This window comes from Pteropus alecto, unplaced genomic scaffold, assembly GCF_000325575.1.
Source record: "Pteropus alecto unplaced genomic scaffold, ASM32557v1 scaffold195, whole genome shotgun sequence".
NCBI classification, from domain to species: Eukaryota; Metazoa; Chordata; class Mammalia; order Chiroptera; family Pteropodidae; genus Pteropus; species Pteropus alecto.
Genome location: NW_006438073.1, coordinates 105875 through 127577, shown reverse-complemented (window position 1 = coordinate 127577; position 21703 = coordinate 105875). Strand labels below are relative to the sequence as shown.

General features: G+C 37.5%; 1 protein-coding gene across 4 annotated transcripts in view; it reads left to right on the top strand.

The window, feature by feature from the left end:
- The window catches only part of RGS17 (regulator of G protein signaling 17), an 81351-nt gene that overhangs the window by 42441 nt on the left and 17207 nt on the right, over positions 1-21703 (top strand). For 3 of the 4 annotated variants that reach the window (XM_015591856.2, XM_006915009.3, XM_025049074.1), the window contains one exon: positions 13121-13264. In XM_015591856.2, the coding sequence (XP_015447342.1) occupies positions 13146-13264 (119 nt within the window). In that variant the 5' untranslated portion in view covers positions 13121-13145. Of the gene's footprint in view, positions 1-11808; positions 11829-13120; positions 13265-21703 lie in introns of those variants that run through there. The other variant, XM_015591855.2, reaches the window with a different exon arrangement.

Sequence of the window (21703 nt, the reverse complement as noted above, 5' to 3'; positions counted from 1 at the left end):
TAACTGTAATGATTCCAAGTTACTCTGGAAAGGTGTAGAAGCCTAGACCATTAAGGAAGATTGACAAACTCATACATCACGGGTGGACTCAGCCATTTCTGAAGCACTTGGGATATGCCCAGTGCCTAGCAGAGAGACTTGTATGAGAGCTCTTACTTCACATTATGATCATTTCTTGGACCATATTAAGGCTTTGCCCTAGATACTTGTGCTAAATCACATTGCTTAGGAGTTATTCACAGAGAAGGAAGGAGCAAAGACTCTGGAGAAAGGCAATCTTAAGTTTAAACCTGTACTGGGCACTCATTGGATACCCAGTGATTAATCTCTTTGGCTTGAGTTTCCCTATATATAAAATAGCCATATCTACCTGATAGGCTTACTCTGAGGGTTGCATGAGAATGCATATAAAAACCGCTCAATAAAATAATTATCGAGGTGGGGAGGTAGATAGGATAAAGGGAGTCAAATATAAGGTGACGGAAGGAAACAGCTTTGGGTGGTGAGCACACAATGCAATATACATATGACGTGTTATTGACCTATACACTTGACACCTATATAATTTTATTAACCAATGTCACACCAATACATTTAAAAAAGTATCTAATTGAGTGTAAAATGGCATAGCCACTTTGAAAGACAGTTTGGCAGCTTCTAACAAAACTAAACTTCCAACAAAACTAAAACTTCTTGCCACATAATCCAGCAATCGCATTCCTTGGTACTTACTTAGAGAAGTTGAAAACTTATGTCCACATAAGAACCTGCACACAAGGTTTATTGTAGCCTTATTATGATTGCCAAAACCTGGAAGCAAACAAGATGTCCTTCTTTAGGTAAATGGATAAACAAACTATGGTACTTCTAGGCGATGGAATATTATTCAGCTTAAAAAAAAAAAAAATGAGCTATCAAGTCGTGAAAAGACATAGAGGTACCTTAAGTGCATGTTACTAAGTGAAGGGAGCCAGTCTGAAAAGGCTACACGCTGTATGATTCCAACTACGTGGCATTCTGGAAGAAGCAAAACTGAAGACAAATATCTGTGGTTGCCAGTGGTGGGGGCTCCGAGGTGATGAACACACAGGGTTTTTAGGGTAGTGAATATACTCTTATGATGTTATAGTGATGGACATATGTCCTTACTCATTTGTTTAAACCTGCAGAATGTACAACACCAAGAATAAACCTTAAGGTAAACTATAAACTTTAGGTAATTATGTGTCAGTGTAGATTCATCCTCGGTAAAAATGTACCATTCTGGTGAATGATGCTGATACTGGAGGAGGCTAAGCATGTGTGCGGGCAGGGGGTATATGTGAAATCTCTGTATCTCCCTCTCAACTCTCAAACCAAAACTGCTTTAAAAAATAGTTTTTTACAAAAAAATTTTTAGAAGAATTATCTGCATCCCACTTTTATCTAATTATATGATCCATTTCTTCCTAACTCAGCAACACAGTGTCAGAAGCCTTTGTTTTGAGGCTGACTTCTGCTAAGACCTATGATAATTGCAGTTTGTTTTCTATTTTTAATATTCTAATGGCTTATGAATTATGTGGAATAGAGCAATTCAAGGCATTCTTGCAACAGTATGTGCTCTTACACTTCTTCACACTCTTGCGTTTACTAATATTCCTGCCTCTACATGACAAATCATTATCGTCAGCATTAACTGAGCAACTAGTTACACTAGCTTAGATGTTAGAGATACAAATAGCAATTAAGTTCCCTTACCTTCCAAACACTTATACAGAAAGAACAAAAGTATAAACATAAGTGTAACTAATGTAAAATGTGTCCAGCACTGTACTTATTACACATCCTGGGGAATTAGGTAATGTTGTTATCTTGATTTTATAATTGCATGACCTAGGGCTCAGAATGGTTAGGTACCTTGCCCTTGAGAATGAGAGGAAGAGCTATAATTTGAATTCTCAACTACTACAATAGGGGTATATTCTCCCTGACAATGCTAGTTCTGACATTTGGTACAGACAATAAGTATTAGAACATTGCTACTCAGTGTGCGATCACATATGATCCACTTGCTAATTTGCAAAACATTTGTTATTGGTCCACGACAAAGTAAGTAATGAAACTGAAAGCAAGCATTTAGAAATGTTTACAGCAATATGACCGTAATTTTATGTCTATTAAATCTAATAGTAAAAACTAATTGGGTCTTATATATTGCATGGGTTCTTTTCATTTTATTATCCATTTTTATTATATCTGACCAAAGTATTGCTCCATGGCTGATTGGAAATTTAAAAACAACAAAACTAAACCAAACAAAACAAACTCTGATCCTTCAGCCCCGACAGTGTGGTGGATCCAGAGGATTAGTCAGGTGGGGAAGTGTCGTAGATGAAGTAGGAATTATGATGACAGTGTGAATAACTAATGATAATTGAGTCCTTACTTTGTGCCCATCATTGTGCTTAGTTTCTTTCTCTCTCTCCCTGCCCCTGTATGTATGTATGTATGTATCTATCTATGTATCTATCATCTATCTCATATATACCATATATATCCATATATGTACATGTATACCATGTGTACACAGAACTATATATGCATATATGTACATGTATATGCATACATATGTGTATGGAGATAGTTATCATTTAATATCTCACGACAACTCTAGAACTTGTAGATATTTTTCATGCCCGTTTTACTTGATTATGTTCTAGATATTACTGCCAATATCTACTCCCTCCGTGGTTACTCTTTGCTAAAGACCAAACCATTGGGGTTCCTTATATTACCAATACTATTCCATGAATACTTGAGAGTGGAAAATAAGTATGCTCCCTTTTCCTTCCAAATAAAAACCTGTAATTTTACTTCCTATCTCTTTTCCATATTTCAGAAGGTACTTAGTGAGCGGTTGAGAATAGCTATTCAGGGGCTTCTAGGTAGAGCCTTTCTCCGTCGCCATGTGTAGCCTCTAATAGGTACTGCCCACTTTTCCTGGAATGAGTCAAAATATTTTGCTGTGTGAGTGAAGAGTGCTGATTGAATTGATTGCATCACTTGTGTACTTCCTGGAGCTTGGTGTGTTTATTGAAAAAAAAAAAAAAAGATTGAGCTGCTGTGAACTTTATAACATGGGACTGGTTTGCTAAAAATGTGTTAAAGGCAGAGTGAAGGGAAATAATTCATTTGATTAAATGAACATAATAATGTGCTATAGGGAAACATGACCCCAAATCCTCTTTGACTAATTTTTAGCTTGAATAGAACAGAGGCTTTTGAAAAAGTTTACTGGTTACTCTATTGTACCTTTAAATGCTCTTTTTTTAGCTTTCTACCAGTGTAAAACAAAATATACAGAAGATAGCTTTGGAAAGAATAGATAATATACTTCCTCAGATGCTGAATGCATTTGAGCAGACGGCGATGGACAGCTGTTCTTCAGCTCAGAAAGGGTTGTGGAGGGCCAGAGCGAGTCGCAGTGACCTGCCTCGGCTTAGTGTTAGGAAGAAGTTGGACAATCATACCAGGATAGTACACTAAACACAAACGTAAATCGGATATAGTCTATGTGTTTTAGCTCCTTCCGGAGATGCTTCCACATAGTATTAATCTCCTTATCCCTTTTTTAAATGTTTGTATAAACACTGTTCTGTATTGAATTTCCACAGCAATTATCCTGGTTTGTGTAACTATCTTAAATACTTATGTGAATAATTACTATAAGGAGAAACAGTGTCTGACACACCCTTTTTCAAATGTTGTGGTTTTGTTTTCTTTACTCATTTTTTTTCTTTCCCCATTTTGTCTTTTTTTCCCCTCTCCTTATGTTAACTTGCTTATCTTTATGTGAATTGAAATAATGAGCATGTCTGCTCTCTGAAAACCAGTTTGATGAATCCGAAAATGAATATGTCACGTAGATGCAAGTGCTGGCAATACTTTCCTAAGTAAACACATATGATTCCATATTAATCACCGGTATTTTCTAGAATGGCACATTGAAAGTCATAGGGCCATGCTAAGAATTCTCATTGTCACCATGCAATGTTTATGACAAAGACTGCTCTTACTATATTGTATTGTTGGCCCAATTTCTAAAACATTTTCCCTAAGCTAATGCTGCTGTTCCAGACTAAAGCAGAGCCTGAATAATTCAGGTAAAAATTGAATACTTAAAAGCTTTACTTTGTCTATATTGGTCTTCTCGACTTTCTGAAATTGGTAAGAAATTGAGAGCCTTTCTCCTTCACTTTAAATGTGCAAATATGGTCTTTTAGAGACCTGTGCTAGAGAGGAGCCTTCTGTTTCTCGTTTCGCTTTTTTAATACATATCAACCGAGCTCACTGGTTCTCAAATTTATTCACATGATGAAGTTCCCGGAAAATTTGGCACTTTTGAACCACATATCATTTTGATGACGTTAACATCAAAATAACTAATTTTTAATGTATGTGTACAATTAAATAAATACTGGTTCATATTAGATTCCAAAATGCAAAAACATGAGTAGATACCAACATTTTATGAAGGAGAAAAAGGGATAAATGTTATGAGCCATTTCTCCTCATTAAATTAACTCTTCCTCTGAGCAAAACAGAGGGATGGTTCCATGTGGAGTGGAATACTTACTTGCTCCAGCTCACGAAACAGGACTTCTTGGTGGGAGCGAAACTGAGATGCGTGTTATTTTTCCGTGTGTACCAAGAGTACTGAGCTGAACGGCTCAGCCTCTGCACTCAAAGAGCTCAGGGTCTTGTAGGAAAAACTCACACATGGCGCGGCTATAAAACTGTATGGAGTTACAGGTCGGAGAAGGTTGAGCAGTGCCAGGAAGGCCCCCACGGGCTGGGACGGCGCTGGGAGGGTCCTCAGAGGCTGCCTGGAGGGAGCGCGTGGACCTGGTGCTGGGAATACTGAAGAGGATGTTGAAGTCCGGTGATTTTAGCAGGCTTCTACCCAAATTGCAGCTCGAAGTGATAGGGGCACAATGCTGTGTAGACACTGAGAGGAATGTGCTATTTCTGTCCCTTTTTTTTTTATCGTACACACAATAAAGTTTAATTTGTAAATTAGGCACAGTCAGAGATAACAACAACGATAATAAACTAGAACAATTGTAACAACATACTATAATAAAGGTTGTGTGAATGTGGTCTCTCAAAATATTTATTGTACTGTATTCACACTAAATGTGATGACGTGAGATGATGTAATGCCTACATTGATGAGCTGAAGTGAGGTCCTCAGAACGGTCCGTGATTGAAAACTAATGAATAGTTTATTTCTGGAATTTTCTATTTAACATTTTCAAGCCACGGTTTTGCCAGGTAACTGAAACTGTGAAAAGTGAAAATGCAGGTGAGAGGGGACTACTGTAGCACAGTTTTGAAAATACTCCCATTCCCGCATCCCCCCCCCGCCAAAAAAAAGCAAAACCTGCTTTGGATACGACTCTTTTTAGATAAACATACCATGAGACAACACTAAAAGCTCGCTCTGTTACATAGATACATGCCGGCTTAGCGTAAGCATGGTAGGCTGTCAGAAATTTTAAACTAAGGAGTGACTTGTTTTCTTTCTCAGGGAAAAATACTTCACAACTAGGAATAAATATCTGCACATTTACCTGATGCTGACCTCACAGGTAAATTAAGGTCTTCTCTAAGTATCAGACAGCTTTTCCATCCGTGGAGCAAGAGTCTCTCAATTGGGTCTGTTCATCAACCCATCTTCTAATATTTGGGATCTTACAAAGCAGATCTACATTCTCTTCCAAATGGTATCACTTCAGATATTTAAAAAAATATTATTTGGATTCTCTGAGTCTTCTCTTAAGAGCAAGCACCTTTGTTCTAAAAGTACTATTCTTAGATGACTTTTTATTTAAAAAACTCAACTCTCCTCCTTTTGTCTTCTGAATATATTTCTTTTTTTTTTTCTTAAGTCGTGGTGACCAGAATTGAATATAACCATTTAACCAGCTCAGAGAAGACGTTTCAGCGAACATGCCTCTAGTAATGCATTCTAAACTTCCATTAACTATTTGGTTTACATTATACTGTTGATTAATACTGAATTATTGTCCAGTAAATTACCTGGAATTTTTCACATGCTCCTGTTAAGCCATGTTTCTCCCATCCTAGTCTTATGCAGTTTTCTTTTAGGTCCAAGTTCATTTCCTTATATGTTTAAATTTTGTCTTGTTTTATTTTGCTCATTGCTCAAATTGTAAAGATTTTTTAAACTGAGATTTAATCGGCATGTGATAGTTTTAGTTTAAGGTGTCCGATATGTTGGTTTAATACATTTATGTATTGCAATATGATTAGCACTGTAGCATTAGCTAACACCTCCATCACATGACATAATTATCATTTCTGTGATGAGAATATTTCAGTTCTGGTCTCTTGGAGACTTTGCAGTGTATAATACAGTATCGTTACCTGTAATCACAATGCCATGCTTAGCTTTCCAGAACTTACTCACCTTCTAACGTCGAGTTCATACCCTTTGCCTGGTGTCTCCTCAGTTCCTGCCCCTTCCCTCCCGCCACCCCACACCCTGGTATCTTCATTCTGCTGTCTGTTTCTACAAGTGATTTTAGATTTCACATGTAAGTGATATCATACAGTATTTGTCTTTCTACGTGAGCTTTATCTCACTTAGCATAATACTCTCAAGGTCCATCCATGTTGTCACAAATGGCAGAATTTCCTTCTCATGGCTGAATGCTATCCCATTGTATATATATCCATCACATCTTCTTTATCCATTCATTCATTAACAGACACAGGTTGCTTCCATATCTCAGCCGTTGTGAATAATGCTACAGTAAACATGTTGCAGACATCTTTTCTCTATCCTGTTTTCATTTCCTTTGGACATATACCAAGAGATGGGATTTCTGGAGCATATGTAGTTCTATTTTAAATTTTTTTGAGGACCTCTATACTGTTTTCCATAGTGGCAGCACCAATTTACATTCCCACCAACAGTGCACAAGGGTTCTCTTTGGTCCACATCCTCAGCAATACTTTTATTTCTTGTCCTTTTGTTAATAGCTGATCTAACAAGTGTGAAATGATACCTCCCTGTGATTTAGTTTTGCATTTCCTTGATGATTAGTGATACTGAAGGTCTTTTCATGTACCTGTAAGTACATGAATGATTTGTCAGTCATTTGAATGTCTTCTCTGGAAAAATGTCTGTTCAGTTCCTCTGCGCATTTTTTAATTAGATTGTTTTTTGATATTGACTTGTATGAGTTCATTATATATTTTGGAACTTAACCCCTTATCAGAGATATGGTTTGCAAATATTTTCTCCTATTCTATAGGTTGTCTTTTTCTGTTGATTGTTTCCTATGCTGAGCATTTGCTGTGCACAAACTTTTTAGATGATATAGCCCCACTTGTTGATTTCTTATTTTGTCCTATAAAGATAGTTTTCATTATGGTATCTGATCCTGGAAAAAGGGAAGAAGCAACATGGAGTAAAATTGTGAACAGCTGGAAGTGAGATCGTAATTTTCTCACTTCTTGTAAGATACAGTAATGCTCAACAGAGGAAAAGCCCTCTCTGATCACTACCCTAGATTTACAGATTTTTCTTGTTATTGAATTAACCTAAGCTTCGAGAGGAAATGAGGATGCTGGAGGATTAACATTTATTCCATTAAGTTTTCCGAGCACCTCACTGTGAGAACTATCTGGGTTATTTTGCTTAGCATGGTTATCTCGAGGTCACAAATAGCAGTATTTCATCTCTGCTTATGGCTGAGTAATATTCCATTGTATATATGTACCACAGCTTCTTTATCCAATCAACTCTCATAGGACACTTAAGTTGCTTCCATGTCCTGACCACCATGAATAATGTTGTTATGAATATCGGTGTGCAAATATCTTTTTGGATATGGGTTTTCAAGTCTTTGGGGTAAATACCTAGTAGAAGGATTGCTGGCTCACATAAAATGCATAGAAGAAAACATAGGAACTAAACTCAAGGACCTTGGACTTACAGAGGATTTTATGAATTTGACTTCAAAAGCAAGAGAAGTAAAAGCTAAAATAAATGAATGGGATTGTGAGAACTAAATGGAAGTGTTTTCAGAGGTGACCAGTGTGTGTGAGAGACGCCACTGCACATGCTCCATGCCCTGCCTCGCCCCTGGATCATGGGCCCCACCAGGGCTGTGTAGCTCAGAAAGTCTGAAGTCCCAATTTTGTGCACAGGTATGTATTTTTTTACAAAGAAGAAACCAGTTTCCCCTGCCTCATTCTCTCCTACTCTGTGAAATTAAATAGTTTGTTGAAAGCTTTTCTCCCTAGTGAGTTAGTAGAAAAAAAAAAAATGTCCTCTACATATTCAAATATGTTTGAGAGTTTCAATCCTTGGTTATGCAGCATTTTGCAGACTTTTTTTTTTTTTTTTTCCCATTTATGACATTAAGAATCTAGTTTTGCTTAAAACTAGATTTGGTGAACTCTAGGGATAAAAAATTAAGTTTTACAGATTTTCCCTTCTGTATTTACAGATAAATCCCAGCGAATTACCTTCAGCACCACCAGTGACAGTGGCACACAGGAAGCAGATGCAAATAAGGGTTTTAGGATGTGATCATCCGGTATCCAAAAAGCATGCCACTATTTGCCATGCTTAGTCGCCCAGACACAGATTTGGGAAGGCATTTCATCAGCACCGTCACTAAGTAGCTCTCTTAGATGGTTATTTTCCCCAGCTCTGTGTGTCTAATTCTCTGGACAATGCGTCTATGTGGCCAAATATGAGAGCAGACTGTCTTTCTTATACATAGTCGTATGCCAGGCAGCCCAGAAGTTTCAACTCCAAACACAGTTGAGACACTGAATTTGCTGGTATTCTGTGACATCTAGATCAGTCAGAAAGATAAGCAACCTGCTCCAAATGGTAATGGGAACCTACACAAAAGAAATCAGAGAGTAGTAACTTTGTTTCCAGAAGGAAGATGTTTATCTCACACACACACACACACACACACACACACACACACACACACACACACACACACACAATCACATCAGAAAAGCACAAAGCAGGCATTCTCCTGTGATTTTTTTTTTCTCTAGCTAGCTAAATGACTTAGCAGCCAGCAAAAGGTCTTGCAAATCTAATGAATGATATTTGGACCTCTTTAAGGTGATTCAACATCTCTAGAGATTGCCTGAATAAATGGACACCCACAATGGCATTTCCTTCTGAATTTTTCAAAATTGAATATTTAACAGTGAGGAAATTAAGGTATTCAGTTCTCAAGGAAGTTATTGAATCTTTCCACAAATTTTTGGGATAGAGATTAAGATCTCTGATATAAAGCTACTTTTGTATTTGTATGTGTGTGTGTTGTGTGTGTGTGTGTGGTGTTTCTGAAGAAAAAAAAATCTTTAGCTTCATGGAACTTATTTTCTAGTTGGTTAGACAAACAAATGTGTATAACTTACAGTATGACTAATAATGATATGTAATATGGAGACAAATTAAATGAGACAGGGTGATAGATCATGCTGGGAGGGAGGGAGTCATGATGCTAAATAAGGTAGCAGGGAAGATTTCAGTGAGGTTGGAACACGTGAGTAAAGACCCGAAGGAGTCAAGCCCTGAGTGTGGAACAGCAAGTGCAAACGCTCTGACACGTGACTGTACCAGGAGTGGTTGAGGAGCAGCAAAGAGGCCATCATGGTTAAACGGAGCAAACAAAATAAACAAAGATGCTTCACGAAAGACCACATTGCAAAAACGTTGGCTTTTACTCTGAGTAAAATGAGAAGGCACTGGAAGATTTAGAGTGAATTTGGGTGGAAGGTTCTCTGCTGAAATCATCTACTTACGTTTTAAAAGACTCGCTTTGGCTATTGTGCTAATGACAGAATGGACTGGGAAGAAATGAGGACTAGCAGACACAGAGGGGAAGGAGGAGACCAGTTATGGGGTCTCACATTTGCTGATGTGCTGATGTGGAACCTGAATGAAACAGAGGAGTTGAGGTTGACTCCAAAGGTTGTTTTGGTCTGGATTATTAGAAAGATGAGGCTTTTCATTTACTGAAAGTGAGAAAACTGGGAGGAACAGGTTTTTAGGGGAAAAGAAGAGGGTCAGATTAGAACGTGTTACGTTTAAGATGTCAAGTTGAGAAAGCCAAGTGTTGATGTCAAGTAGGTAGTTAGACATAGGAGTCCAGAGTTCAGAAAAAAGTCACCTTTATTGGACGTCTAAATTTGGAAACTGGAAAATCCAGTAAAAATCTCAATGAGTTCAATAAATGATAGAGAAAAGAATTCTAAGGTTGGAGTACTATGGCGATCCAATATTTGGAGGTGAGGGAGATTAAAAGGAAATATCAGAATAGCCTGAGAAGTGGCTAGTGAGATTGAAAGCAAACAGGTGAGTGTGGTGCCCAGAAGCAAGAGAAAAAATCATGTCAAAGAAGATGGAGTGATCGCTGTGTCAAATGCTGATAGGCCCAGAAAACTATGGTATAATGACTCAGATTTAACAACATGGGGACATTACGATGTATACTCCCCTCCCCAAAAATGTCAGTGGAAGGAGAGGGCAACTGCCCTATTTTCCTACTTTATGTAGTCAAATTTATTTATTTAGAAACATGTTTTGTTTTGTTTTTTTTCCAGCTAGTCATTAATTAAGCTCAGGATCATATTTTAGCAATTTCAGGGCAATTGCTTCTTACATTCCACTCCTTCCCTGTGATTCTGTTTTCTTCCGACTAAAGTAGATTCCAGCAAGGATTTGAGTAATAAACTCAGTTTATAGGTCATACATCAGCTTCCCTCTTGAATTCTCGTTTAGCTAAATGTAAATTTGTGGGTGATAGCTTTCCTCCCTCAGCACCTGGAAAACATGACTCCATGGCCCATTGTCATTCCTCATGAAGGCTACTGTCGTTAAATGTTACTCCTCTGTAGGTAATTCAGCTTATTTCTTTATCTTGGAGTTCTGTGGTTTTATTATAATGCATATAAGTGTGGCTCTACTTTTCTTTTTTAATTTATTAATTCTGTTCAGTACATCATGTGTTCTTTCAACGTGAGACTTTGTTTCATTTTGTTGTCTTCCAATTCTGGAAAGTCTTCAGCCAACTTCCCTGAAAATAATACTTCCCTGACAATCAGTTAATTCTTTCTTTGTGATGAAAATCTCATTAGACACATGGAGCCTTTCAGTATTACTGCCGTACTTGTCTCCTTTATGTTTCATCTTTTTATCTTTTTTTTTGCCGAATTCTGGGGCCAGTCCTCTGGCACTATCACTCTTTGGGATTTCTTTGGGAAGATATTATTCTATCTGAATCTTTTTAATGGCTATGTGTTTTCGTTTCTACATTTCTACCTTTCTGTTTCATATTTGCCTATATTTGCGTATACAGTTTCTTGTTCTCTTATATGAATAAAATAAATGTTCTCTTATAGTCTTTCCTTTATTACATCGTTTACCTTAAACATATGCTTATTAAACTAATTTCAGATGATTCTGTTTAGATGACTTGCATCGATTTGGTCAGGGGTGTATTCATCTCTTGATTGTTGAGTTGGCTCTTCATTTTTTAGTGTTAATTTGGATTTTTTTTTTTTTTGCTTTCAGGCAACACACTGAGTGGGAGGTATATTTCTCACTCTACCACAACTCTTTGTAATACAGTGCTTTTCACCTGTCTCCACCGGTCCCAGAGACTCTGAGTCCCATAGTAGCTTTTTGGCCAGCATCTCAGGATTCCCTCCCATCCAGCAGTAGTCTGGAGATGTCCCTGACTCAGGCACTGAACCTGTGGGGCTGCCTGGCCTAGGTAATGGTTGAATGGCTTTCTCTGCATCCTCTCCCTCCTGCCGCTAAAGCTGCATTGAATGGTACAGTTTCTTCAGCATCATTTCATGAGTAATGGAACCACAACTCCTGATTTTACGCAGGCAGCCTGGAATCAGGCCTCCCCCTGCTCACAGTGGAGCATTTCATACCCAACTGGAGTACAAAACCCTTGCACTTTTCTCTTTCTATCTGAATTACAAAATGACTGTGGCTTTAGCCCAATTTACTGACCGTTGTGGTTTTCTGGTCTGTTTCCGATCTAAAGAGATACTTACCTTATTTTCAAGAATACAGTATCTTTGTAAAAATATCTATCATTGTATTTAGAACTAAAAATGAAATTTTTAAAGTATGATCTCATAAGCCAAAATAACCTGAAATACTTTATATTTTTAATATGTATTGCTCTGAGTCACATATCTGGTCATACATGTATATGATTTACGTACATTGCGTATTTACAAAAATAATCATTCAGTAGAATTTACTCCTTTATCAAAGATATATTTTTTCAAAAATATGATATTTTTCTACTAAAATAAAACTTTATTTTTTGTCCTCAACTAAATCCTAGATCAGGGTCGTGCTTATAAATAGGAAGCAACCCATTTGGCCTGATTCGTAAGGTCACAAGTAGGGCATCCTATACTCCAATTTTTTCTTATCTGCCATGATATATAAATCCCACCAAAGAAATTCTCCTGGATTGGATGACTTTTTATTTTTTCACAATTCTCTACTAAATAAAAATAAGTTTGGGCAGTAAAGGAAAAGGAGGGCACTGCCTTTGCAAAAAGGTTACCTAACAGAGAATAAGGCATTTTGCCAATATTTTTGAGATTAGGCCCCTGAAGCATGAGCCGGAAATACCAAAATGGAGATTGAGTGTTTTAGAAGGAGCTGAGAGCCCTAAAAACAAACTTGATCTTCCTCACAACGTTATTTAGTTACAATGATTTATAAAGCTCAATTAAACTGACTGTAAACATCAGCGGAGAAACGAGAAATACCCCCTATAATCATTTAATGATGTTCATACAGAGAAGCAGGTGTAATCATTCTTGGGTAAAGAAGGAAGTTAAAAGTTTTCAAAGCTTATCATATTGACCTTACCAACTGATTTTGATTATGTGGTAATATTGTTACTATAATTTTGTCTAGCAGATAATGATAGAAGTTGGTCCCCAAAGTTTTTAGGATATTCTCCTAAATGCGCAGGCAACTTATCTTTATTGTAATTTTTCATACCTTATCTTTTCTGTCTTTTTTCAGCCAATCGGGTACTACAGTAGCTGACATGCGAAAAAGGCAGCAGTCACAGAATGAAGGAACACCTGCTGTGTCTCAAGCACCTGGAAGCCAGAGGCCCAACAACACATGTTGCTTTTGTTGGTGCTGTTGCTGCAGCTGCTCTTGGTACGTGTCCTGTTATCTGTGTGACACCGCCCCTGAGCTACATAATAACTCGTGTGAACGTGCATGTAGGTTCTTGGGATCGTACAAACTTCTCAATCTGTCTTTTTTTTTTTTCTTTACATGTAGGAATTATTGGAGACCATTATTGGCTTAAGGAAATCATTTCTATCTGCAAAGTATATTTCCTCATAATCTGACTTGAAATTGATAGTCACGAATGAAAAATTATTTTATACCATGTTTTCCTTCATCCATGCAACTTAAAGATATGGGTAAAAGTTAGATTATGGTTCTATATTTATTAAACATGAACGATATGCTCCAGTGTTACCGAAGGTGAAAGAACATGAACATAGTAGTACCATATGCAGTATGCAGTGTTGTGTTTCGTTATATGGTGTTTCATCAGGTGTTGGTCATCCAGTCGCAGGGTCAGAAAACTATGAGTCAGGGGCAGCCTCAGTCAGAGATCCCGACAAAGACAGAAAAAGAAGGGCCAGACTCATGTCAGCAGATGTAATGGCCAGGGGTTGTGATGGGTATGAAGGCCAACTTGGTTAATTAAAAACTCTGAATTTAAAGCCAGAGGATCTGCTCTCCCTTGCGATTTCATCACTCACAGCCTCTGCGACATCAAAGTTGTGATCTGTTTTTTGGCTTCCTCATTGGCAAAATGATGAAGAGTTAAAATTAATTCCTAAGGTCTTGTCCATGATTCAGGCACTTCGGAAAACCTGCTCCAGTTTCAAATTCCCAAAATGCCCTCAAATAAGAAAATCAGTAAGACCCAGAGTCCTCACATATATGCAGATGAGATTCCTCAGGGGGATGCTAGACTGAATGGAACTTTCCACAGAACCATGTTTCAGGGTCCTTTAAAACCCAGTTCGCAAGTGGATCTTCTGGATTAGCGGTGGTCTTCTGGATCTCCACGAACCATTTTAAAACCCTAAAGAAAGGCCCAAGTGCTTGACTCAGCTTCCCATATATGATCCCTGCAATTTCCCAGCATCCATAAAGGTTATCGTTCTGATATGGTGGCTTGATGTCCTATCATTGTGGCCAAAGCAGAAAATGAAATGTGTCATACTACAGTGGTGGCCTTGGTGTTCAACAAGCTCTGACCCTTCTAGAAAACTTCATTCCCAGAAAACATCGGATATTGTAGTAATTTAGAAGGCTTAAAGCGGTGTTTATAACTATCACAATTGCTTCCCTCATGATGATTCTTTGTTAGGGAATGTCGACTATATTTGATCCTTTTCTTTCATTCTTAAGTCGTAACTCTTTCAGACGGAGGTAATAGAGTTCTAAGGGGAGAATATATTTTAATAAAATTAAGTAATTTTTTTTTCTCTATCGCTCCTAAGGAAATCATCAAAATTTTGTCTTAATTCATGAAATATAGTGTAGCAACTTAATATGGTGATTCTAAAGTCAGACTTCCTGGGTTCAAATCTTGTCCTCATCCATCACTGTCTGTGTGACCTTCAGCAAGTTACTTAATGTCCTCAGATTCCTCATCTGTCAAATGACAGTAATAAGAATCCCTACCTCATACAGTTGTTGTGAACATTAGTTGAAACAAAACATAGATGAGCTGAAAAACACTGCCTGGACATAGTATGCGTTTTAATAAGAGCTCACTGGGCTAGGGAACACTTCATACTGGAAAAATAAAATCTCTTTAAAGAGGAGCTGGCTTGAAATAATGTTTATTTAAAAAAAATCAGCTCGTGGATATAATATAAAATATGTTGGAAAGGAAAGCCATTTTATTTAAATTCTGTATAAAATATCACAAATACATTGTTACGCAGTACTGAGAATTATACTTCTGTTTCTCATTTGTACTGTGCCATGTTCCAGTAATCAGTATATGATTTTATTTACCCACCAAGATTTATTTTTGAATTGCTTCAGGATTAAAATGCCGTAATAGATAGAGTACTGAAGTTTTGTTGCAGTGTACTTCTTTGCTATCAAACATATTTAGCAAGAACGTGTTTTTATTAATTCGTAAAGTGCACATTAAAAAACAAAATATTCAGCATGAACTCATGAGCATCAGATTGTCACAGAACACAGACTGTGGATCTAGCACAGCTTTGGGAAGTTGCGTTAACTTTCCACACCTTTAGGGTGATGTGTATTTGGACCCCACATATGTGGTGCTTGGATGAGTGTTCTCTTAGTTCTAGACTAGATTATCATTGTCGAGATCTGTGTTAGCAGCAGTGAGTCATGGGTGCCTGGGTCTAAGCCATAAAATGCATGATCTGTACATTTACACGTCTTCTATATATGGTAAATGAGAGGTAATTTCAAATGTAAACAGCCTGACGGAAACAATGAAAGTTAACTGTCCTGAACGAAGGCTATTAATTGTGACTATGTTATCTCATTGTAAATGAAAATGTCCTTTACACAAGCATTTTTAAAATATCATTACTTTTGTATTTTTGAGTTTAGGGGAAAAAAAAAAAACTTGTAAAGGCTTATTAGAGTAGAAAAAAAAGAAGAAAGAAATGTTTTTCAAATTTGCCAGGCGAGGTCAAAGGAGCAGAACAAAAAGAAACACTAAAAAAATGTAATTTAGAGGGGAAAAAAAAGTTAGAAATCAAAATATGAAGTAACTGTCATTTTGTAAATAGGAGAAGTTGTCACGTAGCTGATTTTACCTCCTTTTAAGGAAACAGAGTGCTAGGAAAATAAATTTCTCTATCTAGTGATAAATATAAATGCCTCACAGGTTATGGGTTTTTTTAACAATACAGTGCTTCCCTCAAATTTGCATTTCTCATTCATATTCCATCATCAGCTCCTCTCCTATTTTTAAATTTATCTTTATAAAATTATCACTATGCTTTCTTTTGGTGGGATGATACAGAAAGTAAATACATAACCGCTGAATATTTCCACAATTTCCTTCATAAATCAAAAAGTTTGGGCTTACTTCACGACATGCAACAACATGGATGGACCTTCATATTTCATGCTAAGCAGAATAAGTCAGACGGAAGAAGTTAAGGACTATATTATTTCACTCATACGTGGGATATAAAACTGAAAGCAACAAAAACAAAAAACTCACAGACATAGACAACAGTATGGTGGTTATTATTTATTAACCAATGTCACTCCAATAATTTTAGTGAAATTTTAAAAAAGGAAAATTTTTTTTTAAAGGAATGACTAATTAGGCTGATCTCTTCTCTGTCCCTGTCAAGGAACCAACCACTTCCTTCCTCAGATCCGTCTCTCTCTGACTCCCCTATATCCCCACAGCCCTCCATTGCAAGAAGAGAAAACAAGGGAGTTTAGACCATTTAACCTGTGTTATATAAATGAGTCACAGAAGTCCGAGTCTTGGCCATAAAATGAATAGTCTATACTTTTGCACGTTCTTTACGTAGGAAGAAGCAGTTCCCCACCCGGAGGAGAGACAGCCATGTCAAGACTGCTAGTCTGAAGGTTCAAGGTTGCCATGCTCAAAACTTAATGTTCCTCTTGTATCGGGATTCAAGCAGAATGACCCGACTCTTCAGAGAGTTAACTCTCTTTCTTCTTCTATATGAGAAGAAAACCTTTGAAAGATGTGTGGGCTCCTCACAAAACTGCCATCACTGGGACAGTATGAATCAGTGAGGTCATTCAGACATTTGCATGTGAGATGGCGTGTGTGAAAGTGTGTCGCAAATTAGAAACTGTTGTGTGCTCACAAAAGCGAGGTGCCTCAGAAAGGAGGTAGAAAGGTGGAGCTATCAAAAGTTATTTCGAGCTCGAAGCTAATTTCCAAATATTCTTACGATCCCCATCTTAAGATCAGAGGTTATATTAAAATAACCCGGGCTATTTTTTTTTCAGATAAACTCTTTAAGTGCTAATCCATCCCTGTTTTAATTCCTCATTGCTCCTGGTGGTGTCCTATAAAGCAAGACAGATTTCCATGTTTAGTCATAAAAAATTAGAACTCATGAGACTTCAGCTACCATCTCTCTAAATGTTCCCACTGGCTTCTCCTGCTGCTTTGTGGTTGGGGGGGCGGGGATGATTCTGGGGGACGAGGGAGCAAGTTTTGCTGGCCATAGCCCTGGGCTTCCTACTTTCTATTTCTAAGGGAGTGGTTCTGTGCTTAGCTATTTTACATAGTAGACCTAGGTACAAGCTTTTGTTTGGAAGAAAAAATGGCCTCACTAAAAAACTAATGTTTGGAAAACGCTGTGTCCGATTTTACAGATAAGGAAACTGAAGGCTTGCCTACTGTCACTAAGCTCATTTGTGGTAGAAGTGGGACTAACATGCAACTCCCTTAATATCCAGTCCATTGCTTTATCCGCTTTGAGATGACACTTCCGAGCTTTCCATTTCCAGATTTGATGGGAACCCTTTCCAAAGTTTCTCACTTTGCAAACTCATGCACTAGTGCGTACTGCCTACAAGATTTGGCCCGCATCGAATAGCCTTCATTCTTCTCAGGAGAAATCGGTCACAGCGAATTTAGTAAATTATCCCTGTGAAAGCTAAAATTGTCTCCCTTTTGAACGCATTGGTTCCCAGAGTTCCCAGACCATGGGACAGATCTAAGTAAATGTTAAGCACTTCATAAACATGCTTTTGGTTGCCTTTCCCTCCATTTTTAAGAGTTACCACAGCCTCTATAATTCAAAAGTGCAAAAATAATGTCCTATTTTATCCTCTGACGCTGTCACATTTTAGCCCTCTGCCAATGGAAATACTAAGATGCATGCTTTAAAAGCCAGAGGATATTTTTTGAAAGGAAAAACAAATCCATGTCTGCTCCATGGTAAAGAAAGCACCCCTGGAAATAAATCTGCTCACACAGGCGAGGTGGGCCATTTCATCTGAGGCACCAGTGAGCAGAGCCTCCTCTGTACCTAGATTTGATTCATCTTACGTGGGAACGTTAGTTAGCTGCACAGAACTTCCAAAGTACTAGTAACCAGATCGTCATAAATATCACTTACAAAGAATTCTACAGTTTTGAGACTCCATCTCGCCATAGCAAAGGTAAATTTCCTTAATAGTTTCTATAACTTACATGAATTTTAAAATCACGAAATCAAAAGGTATCTACCAAAATGAACCCAGGTTTCCCAGGCTATATACACAAAACCAAAAAGTGGACACCAGGACTACAGACCTAATGAATGAATGTCATGCATTTGTTAATTCACACATTATAATTTATTATTGCCTGGTACTGATGTACTTCCTTAGCTTTCACCAGGTTCTCCCTGCCTCTACAGGGAACAAATTCTCAATAAAGCAATCGAATCTAGACATGAATATTTGGTATTACTCCCCAGGTTACCCTCTAGACAACCTTAGTATTCAAGCTACTTCTGCCAAGTCTGTGTTACATATGACCAGAGTGCTATCTATTGGAAAACTGCCAGAATTAGAACGCTTTGACCCTTTTCCATCGAAGGCATACCATTGAACTCTTTTTGACTGTGTTTGCTGTAAATGCATATTTTTCTGAGTATCATATTGCATTGTTTAGATCATCAGTGGAAAGAAAGATGTGAAGAAAATAGATGAAAATATTATGTCAATTCATATATTTTATTATTGCCAAAATAAAGGGGCAATAAAAGGAATGGCAAGATTATAGATTCAAGAAGTACTCAGGGTGTACTGTCAAGAATTTGCAATAGATGAAAAAGAGGAGGGAAAATTGCTTGCTGGGGTGGTGGGTTGATGGCGATCCCATCAAATGAGAGGACACTAGAATAGGCGGCTGTTTGAGCCAGGGTACGATGATGAGCTGGACTTGCTCTATTGGAGGCACCTAAGAGTTATTTATGGAAATGAATTTGAAGCTCAAAGGGCAATTCTCTGTTAGATATAACAATCTGGGAGTCATCGGTCTGTGGCACACAGGAGATGAGAATGATGGCCCAGTGTGAAGAGCTAGACTGAAACTTCAGGAAATAGCAATTCTTAAATAAAAAGCGGTGGAATTAGAGAAGAACATACAAACACGGCATCGGGGTGGCACAGAAGCCAGGGGAGTCCAGAGTTTCATAAAGATGGGAATGACCGATGTCGCAAATACACCAGGGAGGTCCAATGCCATGAGAATTGTAAAACACCTTGTCACCTGGCCAACCGGAAGGCTATCAGTGAACTCAGTGAGAATCAAGCTTCTCCTTAAGGTACACCAGGAGGAAGAATTCACAGAAAAAAGCAGCTGATGGAGAAAATGAGTGTGCCCCTCTTCAAGGGTTCTGAGGCACCATGGTCTTTTGGGGTCAAGGTTCAATTTGAGGGACGTTAGGGTTCCCTTCTTGACTTAATCAAAGCAAATTATTCAATTTCTAAAACAATATAAAATTCAGCTCTTCCAAACTCAGGCCAAATTTCTTAGCTATCCAGGTGATATTTAAGAACTTTCCCCCAGCCTCTCCAAATCAAAAATAATACAAAAAATGAGATTATGACATTTTGCTGCCTATACCTTGTCTATAAAATGTTTTAGCTGTGCTACATCTGATTGAAATAAGTACTGATTCTTTATATGTGTCCCTCTCATTAAAACTCATTATTTATTTTAGCCCTAGCTAACTTTCTTCCACAGTCTAAGACTGGTAGACCTATTAAAATCTGCCTGTTATTTTAGGACATTACTCAATAATTGCTTATTCTTTGTCAGCTAAGACAATAAAATTCACTTCTTGTGAATATGGAGGTGATCGTGTAGAAATTCTGCTTAATTGTGTTATATAAATATTGCAATTTCTGGTGCTATAAAATTCATGTCTTTTTAAGCTATCAATATACTATATACTACTGTATATCTCATGCCTGGGAGCATGGGTTCCTAAGAAGGGAGCAAGTTTCTGCCATTGCTACTTTTTGTATAAAGTAACATAGATTATATAAATGTACAGAACTATCTTAATTGACCAAATCCATAAGTAATTGGAATAATAACTCGATGCAACTCATTTTAAATAAATGCAGTCTTGCCATATTTAAAAGATTACACACAAATCCTAATAACATGTCTTCCTCATACAAAGCCTACTGTCAAGAGCAGCATGAGAGGAAACTATGGCATTGGACTTAGACAGACCTGGATGCATCCTAGTTTTATGACATATCACTGAGACACCTTCCACAAGTTACTTAATCTCTCTGAGCCTCAGTTTTTTCATCTATAAGATGTGATTAATAACAGGTAAATCATTCTGGGGTGCAGTACATTCTAAGGCCTCCTGAATATTCCTTTATTGATAGGTATTATTTCTGACCCCCTCATAAGTCTCAGGTTGAAAGGAAATTACTAGACTTTGTAGGATTTGACCACTGCATGCTTAGCATGTTCTATTAACATGTTGTTGTTAATGCAACAGAACCTGTTTCTGCATTCTGTACCCCTGGCCATTTCTGCCTGGCTCGCATGTTAACCAACACAGGTATAACACAGCATTTTTATAGCATGTACCACACAGCCTTAGGATCCCCAGAGTGCTGTAAGTTCATTATGTACCAGGGTTACGTTTCCCACAGATCAAGGTCATCGCCTTCCATCATAAGTGTTCTCAGGCATGCTCCTTGCCTCATCTCAGACATATTCACATACACTGTAACTGGAAAATACCAAGGGAAGAATGAATGGGTGGATGGATAAGTGACCCTGGCATCTGTCGGCTGGTCTTCTGAGTATCAACTACTAGAGTTCTAACTTTTTCATTCTGCTTTTTATGGTAGGGACACATGTTAACAAAAACCAGAAGCTTGAGCTCCAACTTAACTGATGCATTTAAAGACTTGGATGGTTACATGCAATTTTAATAATAGTGTCTACTAACTAAATAGAAGTCCATTTGGCCTTTTCACATCCAAGACATTTGCTTTCCCACAAAAGCTTCTACTAACTTAATTATGACTTACAGGGAAAATTACACTGCTTCGAAGGAAGAGCTTAAAATAGGATTCCACTCAACCTGAGAACTGAAGTAGAAGATTCTGATATTCGGTGTATATTATATAAAGTGCATCTAAATATTCAGTCCTGTGATTCTCTTCATATTAAGAAAAAAAAAAACTTGTTTATTCCAAAAATAAAGCTTTAGTTATTTAACTAAACATAAGCTTACATCGTGGACCCAGATTGCAACCTTGTAATAACTTGATGCAGTTGGCAATCTAAATCAAATCAGTGTGTCGATAAACTTTAAATATATGGCTTGGACTCTGAAGTAAAAATTTAATACCAATAAATTCTATAAATGTCTAACTATGTTGTACACCTGTAATTAATGTAACATAATATCGACTGCCACTCATTGAAAAATAAAAACAAAAATAATTTAATACCAATATAAGAAGGGAATTTTTGAAACCCATCTTTTCACATAGAAGCGTGGATGGTGGGAAATTGGTAGTGCAGAGAGAGAATGTAAGAAG